At 35.9% G+C, this 18,095-nt stretch overlaps 1 protein-coding gene across 5 annotated transcripts in view; it reads left to right on the top strand.

Moving 5' to 3' along the window:
• BCKDHB (branched chain keto acid dehydrogenase E1 subunit beta) overlaps window positions 1–17,829 on the top strand; it is a 211,025-nt gene extending 193,196 nt beyond the window's left edge. For 2 of the 5 annotated variants that reach the window (XR_011996925.1, XM_026007404.2), the window contains exons 10-11: window positions 15,498–15,646; window positions 17,528–17,829. Coding sequence is in view for 2 of the 5 variants with exons in the window: in XM_026007404.2 (XP_025863189.1) it covers window positions 15,498–15,638 (141 nt within the window). In the remaining 3 variants the exon portion in view is untranslated. Of the gene's footprint in view, window positions 1–15,497; window positions 16,108–16,769 lie in introns of all 5 variants that reach the window. The other 3 variants (XR_011996928.1, XM_026007405.2, XR_011996924.1) reach the window with 2 other exon arrangements.
• The last annotated feature ends 266 nt before the right edge of the window (window positions 17,830–18,095 follow it).

Raw genomic sequence — 18,095 nt, forward strand, 5'->3', positions numbered from 1 at the left:
AATAATTCCAAAGAATGAAACCTTCACATAATCAGAATTTTTATAAATCAGAATTAAGATAAACGCTAAGCAAAAATACAAATATACCTATCTCAGTGTTGCATAATTGGGCACATCACATGGAGCACTTTCTAATTGTTTTGCCTTCATTTTTATATTACCTCACAACCACCCCAAGTTGCTAAGTAGCAACATTAATATGGGACTAACTCAGAATTTGCTATATTGTAATCAGCTTTGGTGACAGAAAAACCAGAAAGGATACGAATAAGGGGGATGGTTTTTCTCTACTGCCCCTAAATAGAGCACAGGAAAATCTCTCTCTTTGCGGTGGATTCCAAATTCTTGCCAAAGGAACAATAGATCACATTTTTTGAAAAAAGGATCTTCATGCATATGGTGAAGCCATTTTAAGCCTTTTTCTTTATAATACATAGCCATAAAAAGCCCCTGAAGAGAGATGCAGAGATAAGGAATAGGGAGAGGAAGTCAGCAATGTGAGTAAATGGGAAATTGATATTATCGTTAGGGAACTAGATAAGGTTGTAAATCTATCGAATTACTAGATGAGAAAAGGTATTTGAATATTTGCCAAGAAGGGATTCCAGTTAGCCACAAAGTACAGTAGAATACTTCCAGTTCTTGGAGGGTATTATGCTGAGTGAAATAAGTCAGTCGGAGAAGGACAAACAGTGTATGTTCTCATTCATTTGGGGAATATGAATAATAGTGAAAGGGAATATAAAGGAAGGGAGAAGAAATGTTGGGAAATATCAGGAAGGGAGACAGAACATAAAGACTCCTAACTCGGGGAAACGAACTAGGGGTGGTGGAGGGGGAGGAGGGCGGGTGTTGGAGGGGAATGGGTGACGGGCACTGAGGTGGACACTTGACGGGATGAGCACTGGGTGTTTTTCTGTATGTTGGTAAATTGAACACCAATAAAAATTAATTAAAAAAAAATAAAATAAAATAAAATTTAAAAAAAAAAAAAAAGAATACTTCCAGTTCTAAAGTCCCGTGCTTTTATTTTCCTCAGAAGTGGGCATTTCAGTGTTGACCCTTAAAAAATTTTGTGCTGAATAAAGTGATATTTCTCCACAATTACACCCCAAAAATGATCTGTTTGTATTGTATACTTTAACGTACTACCCTCATCCCTATATCGCTCCGTGTCTCATTATCAGCAGCTCCAGGATTTATCTCTGATGATATTTCTGATTCCCTGCAAGTGAACCCTGAGTTTACCTGGAGAATGTTGGACATCTCTGTAGCTACTCTTTTAGGTAGTTGGTAAAATATAGATATGTGAAATATCAAAACCGTATGTCACCGTCTTCCTGCCAAGGCTGGTCTGTTGGCCACCTGGCCATCTGGTTGCCCACCACTCTCCCTCACCCTGTTTGTTCTTCCTTCCTTGTGCACACTCCTCCTCCTGTGCTACAACCCCACCTGCTTTCTCTCCATCTCTGGATCCCACCAGGCTCTTTTCCATCTCTGTTGTGGTTCTTGGCACAGCTGGATACTCACGATTTTCAAATGCCACGTCCTCAGGAAACCCCTTCCTGAGCCCTCTGGAGAACTTGGAGCTCTAGCTCCCCATTACTACCTATCACAGACCCCTGCATACTTCCTTTCTAGCGTGTCTTCATACGTATTTCCCCGACAAGAATATAAAACTCTGAAGGTCGGGACATAAGAGGCTCGAAATCTTTGACGAATGACTGAACACATAAATTTTAAAATCAACATCCCGGTCCTGAAGACTTCCTGGCAAAGGGCATTTGAGCTGAATTTGGAAAGTGGATCGTGTGAAGATAGCAAGGGATGGAAAAATTCGGGAGTTGGAGAAGAGAGAGAAAGATTTGTGTAAAGGCAGTGTTCTAAAGTGGTAAGCTTCAGGGTGGATGTGGGCCTGTGCATGTCTGTACTGGGCTGGGAGGGAAATAGGGATAAATAAAGCATAAGCTTTGGGGAGCCAGGAAAAGCTTTTAACTAGGGGAGGGCATGATCACAATAAATGGTGTGGCGTCTGGTAGATGAGTAAGACAGTGTTCAGTAATTGCTAAGGAGTGAAAATGTCCACACCCCAGTTCCTGTCTTGTTGATTTTTTGCCTCATCAGTGACTAAGCTCATTAATGCCCTAGAGTGAAATAGTCTAAGTTGAAAGTAGAATCATTTGGTTAGCAGCTATCTACTGAGGCCTATCCTGCGTTAGGCATCATACCTCTAAGACAAGGGGGCTGTGAAAAACAGTGTGCGTGATGGCTTCCAGTGTTTGTTTTGCACACCTAAAATGAGGCACAAGTGAAGAGACTTAGCTATGATCTTGAATCAGTGAAGACAGGGCTGGCAACCACTTATCTCCTGAAATAGGAGAGAGACACTATTTAATTTAATCAATGCAGCCAACTTATTTATTACCCTGCACAGTAATAATTACATATCAGGAAATAACCACATATAAGAACTACAACTATTCCAATGTGTGCTGCCTTTAAGAAACTCCAAGAGCTGGGTGGAAGCATATGTTGTTCTCATGTCAGTTTTGCTTCTAATCTGTCATTTGCTCCCTGGAGACCGATTTTCTTCTGCCTGGACCTCCACACATAACCCATTCCAGCTGTAACATCCTTAGATTATTTATGTCACAAATATTACCTTGTTTTGAAACTGAATTGGAGTCCAGTGACTGGTTTCCTATTTTTGCATTTATTTATAAAGTTGAATTCTAGTGAAACCATTCGTCAGCAAACATACGTTAGTTTTGCACAAAACGTGGTATATTTTAGTCTTGAAACTAGTTCATGCCATAATGGCCACAGAGAAGGAAACCATTTTTTAAAGAATATCGGTGTTCGAGCTGTTGCTTATTGATAGGGAGAGGGTAGTTGCCATAGCGATCTAACAGCCTCTGGAGGGAATGCGGTCATGGCCTTAAGCATCCGGAAACCCACCCAGTCTGGAGAGCCCCTCTGAAAAGAATTTCCTTCCATGGAAATGATTTGAGTTACTGAAATAAAAAGAGTTTAATTTCTGTAACTCAGGCCCATAGATTTGTTTTGCATACTTTCTCACTGTAATGAAAAGTATTTATAGTAAATACAGTATATATGATTTTCTTCAGGAATGAGGCTAAATGGATTGCATGTTAATTGTTCCATAAATATGTTCTCAGACATACACAGCAACTTTGACTTTTTTTCACGTGTGGAATAGAGCTTGAAAACCAGTTCAACAAGATGCTGATCAAATGCTCTTTATCACTGCTTGGGGATGTTCAGAGTTTCAGTGAGTAATCTTAGGTGTAGGAAACTTTCATGACATGGAGAAATCTGTTCAAGCTGTGCTGGGTGAAAATACTCATGTATAATACTCGTCTAACAGTAACATAAACCTGCAATCGGTAGTTCTGAATCCGAAATTGCTCGCAGGGCAGATTGATGTGTGAACACTGTATTTACAGGACCAAGACCGCACATTTGCTCTGCAGCTGTGTTTAATGGTTATCAGTTTGGCACGCAGCATGATTGTTTTGGAGGGAGAATAGACATTTCAGATCCCTTTTGGCAATTCTGAAGTAACTGAAGTACCTACTGCTGAAGTGAATCATATACAGACTTAATTAGATTTGCTACATAATTAGCATTTGAGGAAACCTAAGGAAAATCCTTTCGGGTTGGTGATTTGTTATGTCAGACATATAAGCGTGCTCATTCGGGGGACTGGGAATTGAAAATGATGAAATGTTAATGCATCATAACCCAGATATATTATATACATATATAAACTGAGCTTTTAAACGTGATATTTTCTCGGGGATGTCTGAAGTTCTTGTCCGAGACAACCGAGACCTGTTTCCATGTGTGGGGATGGACCCGTCTGCACACAGCCATGTCCACTTGGTGGCATTTATGTGTGTGCAACTAGCTTTACACCTATATCGAGAGCCCACGGCTATTAATAAACACCCCAGTGCCAGCTGTGGAGTCTGTGCCAATAACCACTAATTGAACCCAGTGAGTAGAATCTGAGACAGGGAGACCCTATACCGCACTTAAATTTACATTTTAATTTGAGAGTAATTCAATTGTAGAGTGTCTTATCTATTGTCTGCTGTTTTAATTGCAAAAAAAAAAAAAAAAAGAATTTAATCTTATTCTCAAAAGACATTTCTTTAAATACTCCAGGAATTTCCTTCTGTAGTTTTAGAGTTCTACAAAAGTGAGTTAAGCGTGGAGAATAGCTATAAAATATTTACTACAAGGAGAAGGTTAAATTTCATATTCTAATTTAAGGCTCGGATAAAACTTGTAACCCATGTTTATTTAAAATATTTTCCTACTCTACCAAAAAGCTGCATATTCTTATCAAATTACTTAGCTACTTAAGTTAAATCTAGATTTTCCCCACAGATAAGGAAATGAAAGGAAGCAAGTTTCATTTTCTTGACTCTTAAAGTAGAAGAAACTTCTGGGACACCTGGGTGGCTCAGCAGTTGAGCATCTGCCTTTGACTCAGGGCATGATCCTTCGGTCCTGAGATCGAGTCCCACCTCGGGCTCCCAACATGGAGCCTGCTTCTCCCTCTGTCTGCATCTCTGCCTCTCTCTCTCTCCCTCCATGTCTCTCATGAATAAATAAATAAAATCTTAAAAAGAAAAAAAGAAACTTTCAACTTAAAGCCCACCATTGGTTGAACATCTTCGTTTCTTTCTCAGAATTCAAAATGGGCTTCATGACTCAATGTGGCAGTTATGGCCAGCACTCAAGCAAAGTTCCACTCATGTCTTTCCTTTCTCTCAATTTCCCATTTTCTCCCCAACAAATATTTAAAAGAAACCAAACCTATAAGTCCGAGCTTACCCTACTGTGACTCTAGAGACCCATCTCTTCCCTAATAACCACTGCCTCCCAAAGACCCTGACTGCTAAAGCTTTTTATTAAAAAATATGTATTGATTGGACTTGCATAAACAAGTAGATGATTCCACCAGTTTCTCTTTCACAGCTATCATGGTAGTAATACATATAAATTTTGCCTTGTATCCAAACAGTACTCTCTTGCCCACTTTTAGATCTAAAGCCCTGGCAGCATGCCCAAGAGAAAGCAGACCAGCTGGTTCAAATACCGACAGAACGGTGACGGAACTTGTGTGGTCAGGGTCACCTCACTTAACCTTTGTCAGTCTCTCTTCACTTGTCACCACCCCATAGAGTTGTTGAAAGGCTTGAGACTATATAAATAATCATACTTGTTTATTATTAAGTAAGAATATCTCTTTGGTTACTATTTAGTTAACGTCTGGCTTTTTTGTTCTCTGTACGCGTGTACAGATTCCTTTTTCTGAAGTGATAGGCATATGAACAAATACATTCCTTTTCCTGGAGGCATCCCTGTTGTTTCTCAGGATATTCACCAGGACTTGTTGATTGAACACAGAGTTATTTGTTTGTGTCCGCATGTGCTTCTACACATCATTACCTGTGGTATATGACCAGTAGGGAAACTTCTGTGATTTCTCTGGGGGAATCTGCTGTGATTTCTCTGGGGGAATCTGTGCTATGCGTTGTAGCCCGATTCCCAATCAAGGGACCTGATGGAATTTTTGTAGAGTTCGTCCTCAAATAAGTAGATAAAAAAATAGGAAATAAGTACTTTGGTCCATCTAAGTAAACTGTGTGAACATCACCCTTTTATAGAAACTCCGTAAATTTAGTCATCTAAAAACAGTAACTTTGACATTTTTAATTATAATTTTGCACTCATCTATAAAAGTATCCAGAGCCAGGTCCTAGTTATGAACCACCTTTCACTAGTGTATCTGTAGTTTTGTCATGCTTATTAGAAGTTTGTCCACAGTGAGCATGCAACATAGATTTTGTGAGAATTGGATTCATCGTATCAGCACACAATTTACCCAATTATGGGCATAAAAAAGGAGGCATGCGTATTTTTCCTCTAATTCTGAAATATCTCGATTCTTGAAATTCTGAAAATGTATATATGCAGATACATAGACACTTAATCTGAAAAGTTTCTTTGTAAGAAATGTTATGCAACTTTAAAGGTAGAAACATAGATATGTAAATGCAGCAAAGAGGAAAATATATTTTGTGTTCTGCATCATATTTTAATTAGATGCAGACAGTAATCACAAGTGCTAGATTTGTTTTAATGAAAAGGTTAAACTCATTGTATTAGCAAAAGTCATCTACATGTAAATAATGAGAGCACTAACAAGCCTTTTCTTACTTAGGTCAGAGATTCCTGCCAAAAACTTGTTTCCTTTGTTAATTTGTTCAATTATTAAATTTCAGGAGTGCTACTACTATTGGGATCCAATTAACAAAATTTTGACTAGATCTCCCTAATAATTGGTGATGGCCTTAGAACATTTATTTCTGCTGGGCAGAAATAGTAGTGAAATTACAGTGATCTAGTGACCAGAATTAAATTGCTGAAAAACAACTTGGTCTGATTTATTCATTCAGCAAAACCAAGCTTAAAGGCTGTGTTGCTATGACACCCAAGATTAACTTAAAAAAAAGTGTGTTTAATTTCAATAAAAACATTGACATATCTCTTTTGGCATTATGTAGATAAAGTTGATCTTTTCCTTGCCTTTTTTACATTTAGCAAGTTGGTTTAGTATTTATACACAAACACAAACTAGAAATTTGACACTTAAAGAGAAAGAAAAAGCAGTAACAAAAAATAAACTTTATATTGTAACAAGAGATCATTCATAAAATAGCAGCTAGTTTAGCCCTCATTTCTTTATCCAGCTTCTCAAACTTTTTTAGAAAGATGGTGTCAGATAAGGGGAAATCACTTTATTCAAGTAGTTTCGTTTTGTGATTAGTCTGGAAAATTAAAATCAGGTTGCAAAATTGGGACAGTGGCAAATCCCAATAGAAATTTTTCTAGTGCAGGTTCAGTTTCCCAAATCCTACAAGAATATATTTCCTGTGTCACGAGACAAAAGAATCATCAGGTTGCTGTAGCCAGAATTGATTTCTGCCTCCCGAGCACCATTTGGTGGGATTAGAATGCTATAGGAATAATTTTATGGAAAAAAACAATCAGAAAAACCAAATGTTTTGTCAGATCATCGAAAGTTGCTTAATAGGAGTATTTGAAGTTTCCTGCAAATACAAAAGCAAGAATCCTACCTGACAGAGAGAGGTTTGTTCATGAGATGACCCAGTGCTGCACGTCGCTTATGTTTATCATTATGCACCCACATTCTCAGGAAATTCCACTTTCAAACTTTGCTGCTGCCGATGCTTGCTTCTATAGGGAAGAATTCTGAACTATAAAATTTGAGAGCTTCAGCGTCTGTGGAAATTTGAGAGCATTGCCTTTTTTTCCCCTCTCTATTGAATATAAATTGTTTTAACAAAAGCATTGTAGCCATAGTACATTTTAAATGTCAGAATTTGCCCATAGTGTGTCTGAAAAGAATGTTAACTTTAGCTTTTGAACTTGTAAAGCCTCAGGATATCTTTGGAGACTAAGTGCTGCAAATAAATACGATGTTTATTTGCAAGAAGATTTAAGGAAGAAATGACTGTTTTTGGGCTGCTGTTCTTACCGTGCTCATCAGGTGAAAGTGGCGCGGCAGTTTGGGTCACAGCTCAAGACTGTATCTGGGGGAAAGCTCGAAAGCAGAACCAAAGCTTTACAGGTTTTACCTGGAAAACCTAAGTGGTTTGGATGGGGTGTGAGTTTTACCTATGTGGTTGCTAATTTAGTTTTTATGAAAAGCAAAACGAATTAGTGTTTATAAAGTAGTTAATATAGTCCCAAGGCAATAATGAACACTATGTACTTTCTTAAAAAGTGATCTTCGATAAAACATTATAAATTATAGAAATGAGTATTCACTTTCACTTATTTCTGATTTTAAAACAGTGAAATTTAAAAAACCATCATTCTGAGGATAAAAAATTCCTATTATGTAATAAATGGTTGATTTTAAAATTATATTTTGATTTTAAAATTTGTTCTACTTCAGTTTCTACAGTTTATCTATTGAGATTCATAGATAATTATATGTTAACATGTTTATATTTTAATACAACTGTAGACTTTGAGCCATGAATCATTTCTGTACATGTTTTAATATCATACTCCAACTTTGTTTTAGGTAGCCAAACTATATCCCGGGGAACCCATTTAGTTCAGAAATAATATTTCTAACTTCAGAAAATAAGCTTCCATTTTAAAACTGGAATTTGAATTTAAATGAAAATCCTAATTTGGAATTCAGTTCCATTCTTTAGCTAAAGAAATTGCAGAAAACAAAAATTGTACCAGATTGCCAGTAATTTGGATTAAAGAGGGAGAGATGGAATTTTTTTTAAAGTCCTCAGATACAGAAGACATTTCAGTGAAGTTAAATGAGAGCTCAGCTTTTAATTTAGTCAAGACCATGATTTTACATAGAAGCTTTGCTGAAATAGCTGGGCTTGACTATAATGTTTTAGGTCTTCTAGAAAGCTGGATAAAATTATATTATTCATATACTGTTTCACTTAGTTACACTGGTTCAACTGTATTTTAAAAGTGAGAGACTTCATATCACCAAGTATTTGTTGAATGCATCTCATGTGCATATGGTATCAGAAAAAATAAAATAAAGATAGCTCTGATGTTTGAGGGCAGATTAGGAACTGTGCTGCCTGAAGAATTAATTTCATAGGTCTGTGTTATGTAGAAAATTGATATAGCCTAATATGTCTTCTAAAAAGCTAAGTTTTAAAAACATGATAACATACTATTTAAACGATTAGCTTAAATGAAGAATCATATTTTACATTAGTAAAAGTTGTATTTACTTAATTCAATAATGAAATTAATTTGGAGCTGCTGGCATGGTGCCTTCACAGGTTTCTGTGACTCATTTGCTAAGGAAGTGTGATTCAAGGCACCAGAATCATTTTTTTTCTCATCTGCTAAAGCTCATGTTTTGGCTATGGGCATGTTTCATGGCAGATTTAAAACAAATTTAAAACAAATATAATCTGATAGTATCAGGGAACTGGAGGGATGTCTAGCCTTACATAGATAAGACTATTCAACTTATAATCAAAATATAAGTCTCTAAGTTCATTGACTTTATAACTATCAGGTTTACAACATTTGGTATATTGGGTTTTTTTATTTTTTTTATTTTTAGAGTTTAACTCTTGCACTGCTCATTATGACCTCTAGACAACTAATTGAACTTAGAAGCAAGATTTCTGTTGTTTTATAGTTAATTTAATAGTTTAACTAAATTAGGACTAAAAGGTTTTGGAATTTAGGTTTAAAATTAAGCACATCCACAAATCATTTCTTAATTTTTTTTCTCCTAGAGAAGAAATGATAACTCTGTGATCTCTATGTCTCATTTGGTGCTCATTACTTTATAGCTTAATTTACCCCCATTCTGTCCTCCCTCAGAAACAAAATATATTGTTATAGTTTAAATGGGTTTATTGGCAGCATATGATTATATGATGTATTCTGGACTTTTTTGCTTGCAAAATAATTTGCAAATCCATTTTCTGAGCTATTACTTTGAAATTAAGTTGTGAACTGCTGTTTCTCCTTGTTCCCATGAGGAATGTGAATTTTGATTTATCAGGTAACCCTGTAGGCAGCGTTTTCCTATTTTGACTTGTGAGGTATGTCCCATTATAATGTCCTGCTTTTTTGACTTTCCATTAAATGTTTAGAAAACTATGTTTTTCAGGAAAAATTAAGTAATTTAATCAGCCCATATCAGCTATAAAAAGTAGGAACATATATAAAAGACCTAGGTTTTCTTATCTCACTTTAAACTTTTCTTCATAACTTTCTAACACAAGGTATGATATGTGGTCTTAACACAATAGGCTGCATCCAACTTTCTGTCATTAGAAGAACTGAATAAAAAGTATTCCAAAATTGTTCCCAGAAAGAAATTCGAGCCTGGGATTGCCTTGAACTAAGAAACAAAAACAAAATGATTACTTTAAAAATAAATGATACTGAGTGGTGGTCTTTTATTCTTTGACGTTTTTCAAAGTATGTATGCTTTGATTACATTCAATTATGTTGGGCTCTTTTACTTGTAGCCATCCATAGCTAACTGACAGCCTAATTTGCTATATAGTAGCAGTGCTTGGAAATTTTGTGCCTTGGGGGGAGGGGAGGTAGTTTGGTTTTTTTGGGTTTTTTTTTGTTGTTGTTGTTGTTGTTTTTTAAAAACATTTCCAGAGCTCTTGCTTCCTCACCTAGCCCCAGGATCTGTCTTTCTGGCCCCAGGAGCTGGCAATTGGTATCCAGGCTCCCTGATGCCCACCAGGGGGCAGCACCGGACCCTCCCTTTCCCTGAGGCCTGCGTGCAGTCGGGCTGCTCCTAACCTCAGTGATTCCCTCCCTCCTTCCTCCTCTACAGCATTTACTTATTTTTGGCGTTTCCTTACATTTTTTAAAGCTTAGTAGGTCTCCAATAAAGCATAGCAGTTCAGACACAGTGCTATAAGGAATGTTACTTCTTAGTGTTGACTGTTCCGTGTACCAGAATCTTTTCTTCACTGATGATTTAATCTATGATTTCAAACACCTTGTGTTTATTGTAACTTGGAATCTTAAGAGGGAAGCAAACACCTAGCAATTATTGAGCACTATGTTATGTCAAGCTTGAAAGTAGGTTCTCTTTATACACTACTGCACAATCTGGAGAGGCGAATGGACCTTTAGCAAAATAGAGTTACAAGACAATAGGATAATGTAATATAATAGCAGAATTTTTAATACCTCTAGTTTTCTGTAGAGTAACCAGAGGCTCCGAGGAGTTAAATCATAGGAAAACAAGTTAAATCATAGTATTCCCTTCAAATAGAATTCCAAATTCCATGCTGTATCAATTATGTTATACAGCTTTGCCATAAAAACAATGAAAAGATTTGTGGAGAATGACCAAAGCCACAGTGTTGTGTGCCCGAAATTGATTTCAGTGCTGTGACTTCTGCAACATAGGGATGGGAGAATTTATGGTTGATATACTTAAAACTTGAATGGGGAGATGAGGTTAAGTGCCGAGAGATCTTGAGTGATCCCACGAAAGCCCTAATATATACATATTTACATGTACACAGTATATAATCTTATTACATTCACCAAAACATGGGAATAAATGCAGCATACGTAATTTTAAAAAACCGATTGATAATTTTAGTTTTCCTAAAATAATAATGGATCCTCTTGTAATTAATTTTTACTTACTCCCTCTTACCTGCTAAGAAATATACAGGATCTCTGTGCTCTTCAATTTCCATAAGACACGTAAGACTTTGTTTTGTTACAGAAAAGCGGCAAATAAAGAATTTATGTTGCTTGCGTTTGTGGTTTTTACAACATGGAATTGTCATTTCAGATTGTCAGCTTCCTTTTCTGGTTATAATATGCATAGCAACCCAGATGGCTAATATATAAACAACCTGATGCTTATTTAAATCGCTTAGGATAGCTCAGGAGGCTGCTGAGACCTGGGACCATCTGTTTATTGCTCTGTTACTTCTAGGCTTAAGTGTGTGCTTTCAACTTCTTCACATGTCTCAGCCTCTACCTTCCTTATATATACACTGAAGAGTCTTAGACTGAATTTAACCCATCATACCTCTTGAGGCACTGTTCTAAAACCTTAATCCCAGCCTGCCTTTTTCATCATTCCTTTTTATTACTATTTTATTTGAGTTTTTCCTGTTATTACTATCCTCAATAGTCACTTTGCAGAAGAGTAACTAGGAATATGGGCTTTGTAGTCAGGTTGGAATCTTAATTGGCTATGTATGTAGCTGTTTGACCTGGGCAAGTTCTTTCACCTTGATTTCCTCATCTGTGAAATGAAATATAATACCTACCTCTTGGATTTGTTAGAATGATTAACCAAGATAAAATATATGTACCATTTGCTACATCATAAGAACTGGGTACTATTATTAACATTGTTTTAGAAAGAAAATTCTCATAATGACCAAAAGATAATCAAAAGTAAATTTAGAATATCATATACTAGAATTTCATACAACAGTCTTTTGGAGGGAATATCTGTTTCTCTTTAAGAATCTGATTATTTGTGTGGAAGCACACACCACAACAAAACGTATGTAGGAATTACTGAGTGATTGCAGTAGGGTTCATTTATACTCCTTTTTCACTGGATGCATGGCAAAACTTTGGACCATGAATACTGGAGAGAAGTTTCTCTTGGCACCTGTTTGGGTTCCCTTCTGATGTCCCTAGTTACATATTAGACTGTAAGCTGCTCTGGAACCTCACATTCACATCTATAATGGTTCCACATACAAGCTCCTTAAAGAGAGAGACCAGAAACTGACACTTCCCATGTTAGCCCCTATGAAGACATGGCCTGTAATCCTCACAACCCTGTGGATTAGGTCATTATTTCTACCTAATTTTATGTGAATTACTATTTCCAAATCAGAAATCATCAGAGTTTTTAAAATAAGAGTGTGCTTACACAGTCAAGGAAAAGAAAAATATGATTAATCTGGACAGTCTTGGAAATTCAGGGTACACGGTTACTATAGTAATTATGGTGTCATAATATGGTATATAATAGAGATATGTACTTTCTGGAGGATTAATGTGGTATGTTGACCTATAAATCTGCCAATGAGATTCAAATATTCCTTTTAAGTGTGTGTGTGTGTGTGTGTGTGTGTGTGTGTGTGTGTGTGTACAGCTTCTGTATGAAAAAAATAGGTTAAACAAGGATGCCCTGTTTTGATGGTTCCCCAAAGAACCATATAGTGACATATAAATCATTTGTATATGAACTAACTCAGTAGGAAGTCACTCTGTGTAGTTGCTTGACCCAAACATCTTTTTTTTCTGAAATCTTTAAAAGAAGTTTTAGCACAAGGCTGTGGAAGTAAAAACTTAAGTCTCTTTAATAATAAATACTTCAGTTAGCAAAGAATTTGGATGTCAAATGGTATCATTTGTTCAGGGCATATCCTTATAAAACTGAATCATAGTCCTGTGTTACATATTTTTCTGTTATCTTCCGTGATTTTTAAAATGTGTCTTATATACAGTACTTTAAAATACTTTAATTCCACTTACTGTGTAGTAATTGTTTCCAAATTAAGGAAATGTTACATATAAAGTTACAAAACTAACATAAAATGGTAACTTTTATTCACATAAGAAGGTGATTCTTTACTCTTTTATATCAATGCTATTTAATTACAGAAGTAACACTGTTTCATAAAAACTCTAACAGTACATATAAGGTATAAAGTAGAGTCCTTTCTACCTCTTTGCAACTCCTGGCCTCAGAGGGTGACTGCCAGTTTTAGTTCAAGTGTGACCTTTCAGACATTTTTCTGTGCCCATGCAAACACACAGGTGTATCTTGTAAAGAGTGATCGTAACATTCTTGAGGAATTAGGAGCAGTGTTATTTGGAAAAAAAAAAAAAAAGTTTGATGATGGTAGTCATTATGTTAAAAGGAGTCGTTTTCACAAACACTGGCAGATCATTTTGTTGTAGCCTCAGCTTTCCACTATTTTATAACAGGTGTAAAGTCAAGGGCATTTAGTGAAATGTTTTACCTTTGATTTTCTGTACTTTACAGTTTGACCATGGGTAGTTTATGAAGAGTACATATTCAGGGAAGATGGAAAAACAGCCTGTGTCAACTAAACTAATAAAACAGAGCTAATCCCATATCAACAATTTAAATCCCTTTAAAATTATTTGTTGCAAACAAGAAACAATCCACCAATCTATCTTTTTTTTTTTTTTTTTAAAGCTTATTAGTAGTGGAATTTCTTAGGTAATTCTTGTAGTGTTCTCAAGTTGTGAATGAAGATTTCCTGTAGCTAAGAAAAACCAACACTATAAATCACAGGAGTTATGGGGGCAGTGGTTATGGGTTGTTATCCAACTGTAAATGGCTAGTTGGATCTCTTTGATGCTAATTTGTCCTGTTCTCAGGCCCTTGCTGCCCTGTTATGTTTGTCACTTGAAGAAGTATGCACAGAGCATAGGTAGTAAACATGAGGTATCAGGATTCCTGCATTTAAAAGTTTCTGCTTGAATGAAAATTTTAGAATATAACAATAGCCAAACTATGGAAAGTATCCATTGACTGATGAATGGATAAAGAAGATGTGGTATATACGCATAATGGAATATTACTTACCCATAAAGGGAATGACTTCTTGCCATTCCTAACAATATGGATGGATCTAGAGAGTATTATGTTAAGTGAAGTAAGTCAGAGAAAGAAAGATACCATATGATTTTAATCGTATGTAGAAATTAAAAAACAAAACAAATGACCAAAGGGGAGAGAGAGAGAGAGAGAGATGGATGCAAATCAAGAAACAGACTCTTAACTTTAGAGAACACAGAGGGAGGGAGGGTAGGCGGGATGGATGAAATCGGTGATGGGGATTAAGAAGGGTACTTGTTTGGGTGAGCACCTGGTGATATCTGGAAGTGTTGAATCACTATATTGTACACCTAAAATGAATTTTATACTGTATGTTAACTGGAATTTAAGTAAAATCTTAAGGAGTGCCTGGGTGACTCAGTTGGTTAAGCATCTGCCTTTGGCTTAGGTCATGATTCAGGGTTCTGGGATCAAGCCCCCGAATTGGCCTCCTTGCCCCATGGGAAGCCTGCTTCTCCCTCTCCCTCTGCCTGCCCTCCCCCTACTTGTGCTCACTCTCTCTCTCTCTGTCATATAAATAAAATCTTTAAAAAAAATTAAATAAGTAAAAAAGCATTGTGTTAAGAAGCAAATTAAAATAAAATACAGTTAAGTAGCTCAGGGCAGAAACCCCTCTTATCAGTGGTGCCACCAGGGAAAGATTCCCAGCAGTGGTGACTCCTAACATATCTGAGAGATGTGCACACATCAGTCAGGCAAAGAGCGATGGGCTTTGGGCAGTGAATTGGCCATGGACCTATCAGCATTTACAAAAGCTTGGCCATGAGAGAATGCAGAGCACAGTTAAGTAACTGGTAGAGAAGTTCAGCCTGACTGTAGAGTAATTAGAAATATTTATTAAGAAAGTAATGCATGTCCATTGTATATAAGATTTGAAAAATACAGGACACAGGAGAAAACATATACTACCACTAATTTTAAGCTGCAGAGTTCCCTATAAACATTTTGTTATGATTTTGTCATGCATAACATTTGTATTTGTAGGACAACGTCTTTGGTATAGTCCCAGTTAGGCTTAAACAAGAGATACGTATGGAGGCATAAATGCAGACACATGTACAAAAACATTTTAAGTAAAATTGGGATCATGTCAAACATGCTGTGTGTTACTTTATTTTTTAACTTTTTTTTACATTATAATATACTTAATTATTTTAATGCCCTTAGAAAGAATTACATTTTAAGTGGAAATGTTTCATCTCTGTGAATAAAAAGAAACATTCTTGAAGTTAACTATCTGTATTCTTCTCTGTAGGAAGAATGCTTCCTGAATCTAGAGGCTCCTATATCAAGAGTATGTGGGTATGACACACCGTTCCCTCACATTTTTGAGCCATTCTACATCCCAGACAAATGGAAGTGCTATGATGCCCTTCGAAAAATGATCAACTATTGACCATATGGGTAAGTCTGCTCTGCATTTTGAGAAAGCTAGCATATGCCACTCACATGAATGTGCTGTTAACCAAGAGCCATTGTCATCAGTGTGTTGGCAATTTCCGAAACAAAATGTGGATTTAAGAAAAAAAATTCAAATTTACAGTGGTAAATTTATTTACATTTAATAGAAACGCATCAGGTATATGTTTATCTGATATCTATAAGACAGATGTATGTATATATTGAGTAATCAGTGAAGATGAAGATGCTCTGTACCATGGTTTGATTGTAAATACACCTTACTCCACTCTTCCAACTTTATCCTCATTTCTCTATATTTTTATCAGCTATTTAAACTGTTCACGAATAGGGTTAATTTCTGTTATTTAAAAATGGTTTTGGGACACATGGGTGGCTCAGCGGTTGAGCAACTACCTTCAGCTCAGGACATGATACCAGGGTCTGGAAATCAAGTCCCGCATCAGGCTCCCTGCAAAGAGCCTGCTTCTCCCTCTGCCTATGTCTCTCTCTCTCTCTCTCTCTCTCTCTCATGAATAAATAGACTCTTTAAAAAATAAAGGTCCTTTGAGCACTAATAGTTTAGAATCCAATGAATTTAAACTATATGAAATTTGCCTTTATAGTTAAAAAAAAAAAAAAGGTTTGTTAAGCAGGAAACATATTTATTGCGTATAGGGAAGTTTTTACTTAAAAGAAAAATCCAGCACCACTACCATTTCCAGAATCCTTTTTGGAAATTGAATGTTTTTAAATTGTGAATAATAAATGATATTTGTTTATGATGATTTTCTGTGCCATGCTTATCTGCCTCTTCAGCAGTGTTATTCTAGCAAAAATGAATATCATTAAAGACTGTTTAGTTTGCAGAATTTTAATATAGAAGTTGCTAGCATTGACATGCTGTTTCATTTTATCTTGGCATTTTTGAAATGCATAGATAGGATTGAATTTTACATTTAATATTTTAATATTAATATGTCATATTTACATTTTAATATCTAGATTGTCTAAAAATAGCAACAATAATACATTTTGAAGAACTGCCATCTTTAAAAAAAAAAAAGATTTTATTTATCTATTCGTGAGAGACACAGAGAGGCAGAGACATAGGCAGAGGGAGAAGCAGGCTCCCTATGGGGAGCCCAATGCAGGACTTGATCCCAGGACCCTGGGATCACGACCTGGGCCAAAGGCATATGCTCAACCACTGAGCCACACAGGTGCCCCAAGAACTACCATCTTTCAAAGAAAAGGGGGAGAATAGGTTCTGTGTAATAACATAGGCCTATACTTTTTAAAGATAAGAAATACTATAATTCTTGAATTCTATGTATGAGGAGTAGTAAACCTACCTCATCTCATATCTTTAAATTTGTATAGGTAGAGAAAATAATATCCCCATCTGCCACTATGATCCCCACATTTTTGCAGTTCTGTTTTGAGAATGTTGCAGATGTAAGTTCGGGCCATTAGTCCACATGTCCTTGGCGTTCTCTCAGACATACAGAGGTAGATACTGTATATCTGGCGTCCTCTTAATATCTATAAAAGCAACTGGCTTCTACAGTAGATCACACTTATGACTAGTTAGAGAAATACCATCTTTGTTGTCCATCTTGGCTCCTTCTATGGACTGTGCATAATGGATAGCCAAGGTAATAATAACGCATGGCTATAGTATTTAGGTGCTGGTTTAAATTTGGGTCTATATTTCTTTTTAAACCTAAAAAATACTTAAGCCTATCATGAAAACATGATAGAAGAATAGTTTTTCTATGTGTCAAGCTAAATATGGCATTAAGGAGAATAGTCATGCATCTGAGAAATCTATATTTAATTTGTGGTGGCCAGAATGTCTATAATTGTTATTGATTTCTTTTACAGAAAAACTGGAAGATTGTGACTAGATACGGAAATATTTTTCTGAAAAAAAATTTTTTTTTATTTCCTCAGACTTCTGTCTTCTTGAAAATAGAGTTTTTATGAACTGAACCACCTTGGATATTGGCTGAAAATTTTAAATTAATTATTGTATTAACACATATGAATTGATGATTTCCATTAAGAGTGTCTCAGATTAACTTTTTAAAATGTTTCACTTGGTAGTCCTATAAATTCCATTTAATTACATCTGTAAATATTGGGTGTGGGATAGTATTCAATAAAGCAAAATCAGATTGGCCTCAGGTTGTGTGTCCTTTTTTTTTTTTTCCATTAGCTAAAAGAATTTTCATCAAAGTAATAGATTAACTTGTTGATTAAATCTGAATAAAATTAAATGTTTAGAAATGCTGATTTTCAGCTTCAATATGTTTGGTATAGTTCTTTATGGTTAAGATAGTTGGATGTTGGTGAAACTTCTGCGATATTTTTCCTCATTCTTCCCTCTTGTCTCAACAAAATGCACTGATGGACATACTCACTTTTTCTCCAAAGCATGGTGGGTCAGGAT

Source organism: Vulpes vulpes, chromosome 1 (genome assembly GCF_048418805.1).
Source record: "Vulpes vulpes isolate BD-2025 chromosome 1, VulVul3, whole genome shotgun sequence".
NCBI classification, from domain to species: Eukaryota; Metazoa; Chordata; class Mammalia; order Carnivora; family Canidae; genus Vulpes; species Vulpes vulpes.